Genomic DNA, 5,812 nt, shown 5'->3' on the forward strand with positions numbered 1-5,812 from the left:
GTTCTGATCATGCAGTTGATCCCTCAGTCACTCCTGAACTCAACCCAACTTCAGCCTCTCTTTAAAAACTCCCGCCAGGTGGCATTTCACTTTGGCAATCAGAATCTGGACGATCTTAGAAATCTCTACAAAGTCATGGGCACTGGTTTTGTGAGTAAATTTTACAACAGTTTTATTTTTTAAAAATCATAACAGTAATAAGTATTGAAATCTCTATGTAAGACGAAGGTACGGTTTGGGCTTTGCAGTGCCTTAAAAATTATTGTTTTTATTAAGATATGAATTTGGCTTTAATATGAGTTGAGTATATAAATATGATAAATCATTAAAGAATATGGCATGATGGTGGACCAAACTGGAAATATGACGTCATTAATTTTGTACATTTGTAAATTTTATGCAGAAAAGATTCAACAGGAGGTCGTATTGGAAAAAGATTTGTATGTTTTCCTTTTCAGGCTGGTTGTGTACATTTTCCAGCAGGAAGTCAGTGTGAAGTTCGAGTGCTTCTCTTATTATTTAGCAACAAAAGGAAAGCCTTTATAGGACTCATTCCAAATGATCAAACAGCCTTTGTTAATGGGATAAGGAATGTCATCTTCACACACAAAATGAGGGTTAGTATACTACATGTATATGCTATTCATGTTGTATTGTGTTGAGATTGTCATATAACCCTAATATAACATCCTATCCTATCCCTTCCTTTTCATTTGTAAATTTTTTCGAAGGTGGAGAAATACATTGGTGGAGAAATACATTGTTTATTTTACTGTCCATGCTAAGTACAATGACAGATTTGAACTCAGGATGGGTCATAACCCTATACTGTAAATATATTACATTTGGCGTGTACGAAATTTGGCGGAATTTCAATTTTCAACAAGTTAGCGTAAATTTGATTTAGCGCTGTCTGAATTTGCTAGTTATAAAAGATAATAGACAAGACATTTAGCGATATACTTGAATTAGTGGACTCTGCTTTCCGCCAAAATCGCTAAATAGAATACACCGCTAAATGTAATATGTTAAAAGTATTAATATACTTGTACCACGACTCTCATTAAAATTCTTTGAAGTTCAAGGTCACATGGATCGAAAGTCTAGAATGCAGGTGTAATAGTTTTAGTGCTTAGATTTTGAAGGAAACTCTGTATTTGACCATTGATTGTGACATAGCCTTGGCTAAGATATTAATCCCCTACTGATGAAACAGGAGGGGACTTTAGTTTTCTTTTCATCAGTCTATCCATCTGTCAGTCTGTCCTGCTTTGTTTTCTGCATTTTTTCTGAAACAATTGCAGATATTATGCTGCTTTTTGGTATGTAAGTCAACCTTGATGAGTTAATGATTAAGTTTGCAATTTGTTCCTATGCTGAAATGAAAATAAATAAGATTTTTGGAAAGACTTGAACCACATCTGGCCTTATAGGTCTGTTCTCCAGTTAAATGGAGGTAATCCTTATCTATGTTTTTGTTGTCATAGCAACAACAACAACAGAGACAAGACCAGCCACAGCAGATGCCACAACAACAACCATTTCCCGGTCAGCAGCAGCCAGGCATGGCCGCCCAGCCCATGCAGAATCCCCAGGGGGCCCAGTTTGGGGTATGTCATAGTCTACTTAATTTCAAATGAAATCTGTCAAATTATTTCAGACCAGTGCTAGCAGTGGTAAAAAGAGGATGTCAAGGTAAACACTGGGAGGTTTGTCAAATAAAGTGAATAATCTGGAGTTATCTCACTTGGATTGAATGTTATAAACCACTTTAATAAAAAGTTTTTGTGCTTTATGTGTATTGCTTTACCTTTACTTGCTAGGTACAGCAGATGCCTCAGGTTAGCATGCAGAACCCCATGATGACCCAGCAGCAGGCCAATATTGTAGGTACACGTTTCTCTGTAGGGCTGAGAAATATCCGTTATATTATCAAGAGTGTTCATTTTCTATAATCTCTGTAAATCTTTCTGTAGCAGAAGCAAATGCAGGCAACACAGTTAGCAAAGCAACAAGAACAACAAAAGTTACTAGGTAAGCAAAGGCCTAATGTCACATTCAGTATTAAAATTTTTTGCTTTAACTGTTATGACGTTGATACTAAATACGGTAGTAGAATGAATACAGTATACGATAATACGAGGGGTGATCAAAAAGTTCGCGAACTATCTCTATATCTACAAAACCACAATTCAGATTAGAATGAAATTCGGTACGCACATAGCCATACACAAGGTCTATAAATAGCATATGCTGAATAAAGTTTTTATCCTTGTTTGTGACGTCACAATGTTAAAATGACGTCACTATGTAGGTCACTTGTGACGAAAAATGGTTGTCTCAGTTGAACTCATTCAACAAACGACTTTACAATTTATTGTATATCTTAGAAATCCCTCTGCTGTATCATATACTGTAAATCACTTTTTATTCGCGAGAACTTTATTTTCGCGTAATTATGCGAGACTGTGTGCTCGCGAAAATTTAATTCTCGCGTATAAAAGTATTCCTTAAGATTATATAGAGCAATAACCACAATTCGTGAAAATTTTGTCTCGCTAATCAAGAGACAATGACTATCTCGCGAAAATAAGGTGTCGCGAAAATTTAGTGATTTACAGTAATAATTTGTACACAGTATATTAAGATAAATGAGTTCCTATAAATTCAATTAATGCTTGGATTGATCATTTTAAGGAAGCCTTAGGAAGGCAGATGGTTAAATATGATACTTATCATCTTGCCCAGTAAAAGCAAGTTTGAAAAGATATGTGTTTTTGATTAAGCAATTTGCTATCAAAGACCTCCAATTTACACTTTAAAAAATAATTAAATACTTGAACAATAATATAATCATCAAATACCTAAGATATTGTTTACTTTAGATTTTAAACACATAAGATATGATAAAAAGGAGGCACCCATTCTCTATCCACCTTGGATAAAGGTCTCTCCCGAGACAGAAAATTTGTGTTTTGATGGTCGCCATGCTTTTTTTTGGAAAGGATATTCTTATCCACCCATTCTGTTGCCGAGATTTGACCATTTTCAAGAAATAAACTGTTCTTGTCATAAAAATTAACTCACATGGAAAGAAATATACAACTATGAAAAATCTTTCAACTTTTGTGACAGAACGCTACGGAGGGGGTCACGTGACCGCCAATATCACGTGATTCAGGCATGCGCAGAACGGTGGTTGATGTGCATTAAAATTGGAGAGGATCAATCTAAAATATGATTAACATTGAAACCAAATAGTGTTTCTCTTATGGAAGTTATTTAATTAGTTCGCGAACTTTTTGATCACCCCTCGTAAGTTTGATGCTTTGTACTACATGTAATCCTTTTAATTGCAGCACAACAAAGACAGTTGCAGATGCAACAACAACAGAGGCAACTGCAAATGCAGCAACAAATGCAACAGCAGCAACAACAGCAACCTGGTCTCAATCAACAGCAACAACAGTTAACACAGCTCCTGATGCAGCAGGTATAAAAGGAAAATAAAGAGGAATTTAATTCTTAACTATTAACCAAACATTTCTGCATATTTATATGTCTTTGTGTTAGTAAGTGCTAGTAAAAAAGATATTTTGAATGGTATGTAAAAGTAAATATCTGTGTCATCATTGCAGCAGCAACAGGGCCAGAGACAACCCCAGATGATTATTCCTCATGGGGGGAGGGGACCAGTCCTACACCAAGGCCAGCAGCAGGTGATGGGAGGGGGGCAGGTGCTCCAGGGAAACATGCCCCAGATGGCTCAGCAGGGCCCTGCCACAGGACCCCAGGGCGCTAACATGTTTGACGACCTGGATATGAACTTCTTGAGCTAACACCTCAAAAGACTTCATGAAATCTTTGGTATTGATCTGATCATTGTGTTAGCTTTAGGGGAGTTATTACCCCTGGAATCAGGAATCTGGTTCTTAAAGCTTTTGTGCTTATAACTAATGTGATGTAGGTACACAGGCATACCTATACAAATGGATAGCTCAGCGAAGTTGGCATCTTTTTATTCTGTAATGGAAATTGTTGTAAATAATTGTTATGCAAAATAAAGTGCAATACGTCTTTCAAATTTTGTTTCTTCTTTTTATACAGCTAAATGTCTTACATTTAAACGTAAAAACATTATAGGCAAACATTCCATTCATTTTTTTTCAAATTTTGCTTGTTGGTATAGTATTTCAAGTGCAAACTTAAAGCTGAACAAATCATGTGCTGAACTATTTTTTAAGGGGTTATTTCATAGTTCTACTTTATTATGGAAAAATCCACCCCAAGCTTCTAACTTGTATCCAGATATTTTAAAATATTTGTCGAAACATAAAATCCAAGCAATATGCTGTAGAATTCGTCATTTTGGTGTTGTCAAAGATCTGGTTAGCTTACCTGAGACAAAGGCTCAAGTGAGCTTTTCTATCAGTTTTTCTGGTGTCTGTTTGTCTGTAAACATTTTACATTTTCGACTTCTCAAGAATTTACCAGTCTGCCAATTTCAACCAAACTTGCCAAATAGTTATCCTGGGAAAAGGGGATTCAAGTTTATACAAATGAAAGGTCACGCCCTCTTCCAAGGGGAGATAATTTCAAATTAGTGAAAAATTAATGGCATCTTTTATACTGAATCGATCATTCTCTGGTAGTGTAGATTCAAGTTTGTTCAAATCATGACCACCAGAGGTAGGTTGGGGCCAAAATGGACGATCAAAGTTTTACATAAGAATATATATAGAAAAATTTTCTTCTCAAGAACTACATGTAAAATGTCATGATTTGGTATATTTAAATGAAAGCATTTTCAGGTAGCATGACAATCTCCCATGCATGGGCCTTTTGTTTTAGTATTGGTTCACATGAAGGACATGAATTTGTGGGTCTCCACATACCAAGAATTAAAAATTAGAAAATGAAACGTCCCAAAGTTATTTCACAGCATATGCTGCAGCCAAATTTTTTTTCAGGAGAATTACAATGCATTTTTTCTATCTTTATGAAGTTTTATCCCATTTTTATCCCCTTTATCCCGTGGTGATGACTGTGATATTTTTTTATATCCCACAATTAAGTGCAGTTGTGACATCACAGTGGTTTTTGCGTTAGCGTGAGGAAGTAAAATAAAGTTGAGTCCTATGTATAAACAGTGTAATTCACTTGATGTGATTTTTAGCTCTACTGGTCAGAGACCAGAAGAGCTTATGCGATAGTAAGGTGTCCGTCGTCCGTCCGTCTGTCTGTTTTCGTCTGATTTTAATATAACTTGGCACACAAGTAGACTACACTAAGATACATAAAACAGTGCATTGGTTTTTGATTTCGATAAACGGTATTGCCATGGTTACTAAAAATAGAATTTTCTGTGAAATTCATTTAAAATGATACTCCTCCTACAGTTTTGGTCTGATTTCAATTTTACTTGGCACACAAGTAGACTACACTAAGATACATAGAATAGTGCATCGGTTTTTGATTTTAATGAACGGTGTTGCCATGGTTACTAAAAATAGAATTTTCTGTGAAATTCCTTTAAAACGCTACTCCTTCTACAGTTTTGGTCTGATTTCAATATTGCTTGGCACACAAGTAGAGTACACTGAGATACATAAAATGGTGCATCGGATTTGGATTTCGATGAATGGTGTTGCCATGGTTACAAAAAATAGAATTTTCTGTGAAATTCCTTTAAAACGCTACTCCTTCTACAGTTTTGGTCTGATTTCAATATTACTTGGCACACAAGTAGACTACACTAAGATACATAGAATAGTGCATCGGTTTTTGATTTTAATGAACGGTGTTGCCATGG

General features: G+C 35.6%; 1 protein-coding gene across 1 annotated transcript in view; it reads left to right on the forward strand.

Annotated features, from left to right (window-relative positions):
* The window catches only part of LOC134240558 (mediator of RNA polymerase II transcription subunit 25-like), an 18,301-nt gene extending 14,217 nt beyond the window's left edge, over positions 1 to 4,084 (forward strand). The window contains exons 13-19 of the mRNA XM_062722649.1: positions 1 to 150; positions 459 to 617; positions 1,488 to 1,610; positions 1,824 to 1,886; positions 1,977 to 2,034; positions 3,360 to 3,493; positions 3,639 to 4,084. The exon at positions 1 to 150 is cut by the window's left edge and continues 22 nt beyond it. Of these exons, the coding sequence (XP_062578633.1) occupies positions 1 to 150; positions 459 to 617; positions 1,488 to 1,610; positions 1,824 to 1,886; positions 1,977 to 2,034; positions 3,360 to 3,493; positions 3,639 to 3,839 (888 nt within the window). The 3' untranslated portion in view covers positions 3,840 to 4,084. The remainder of the gene's footprint in view (positions 151 to 458; positions 618 to 1,487; positions 1,611 to 1,823; positions 1,887 to 1,976; positions 2,035 to 3,359; positions 3,494 to 3,638) is intronic.
* The last annotated feature ends 1,728 nt before the right edge of the window (positions 4,085 to 5,812 follow it).

This window comes from Saccostrea cucullata, unplaced genomic scaffold, assembly GCF_032062105.1.
Source record: "Saccostrea cucullata isolate Sc308-1 unplaced genomic scaffold, CSIRO_AGI_Scuc_v1 ctg7789, whole genome shotgun sequence".
Taxonomy (NCBI): Eukaryota; Metazoa; Mollusca; class Bivalvia; order Ostreida; family Ostreidae; genus Saccostrea; species Saccostrea cuccullata.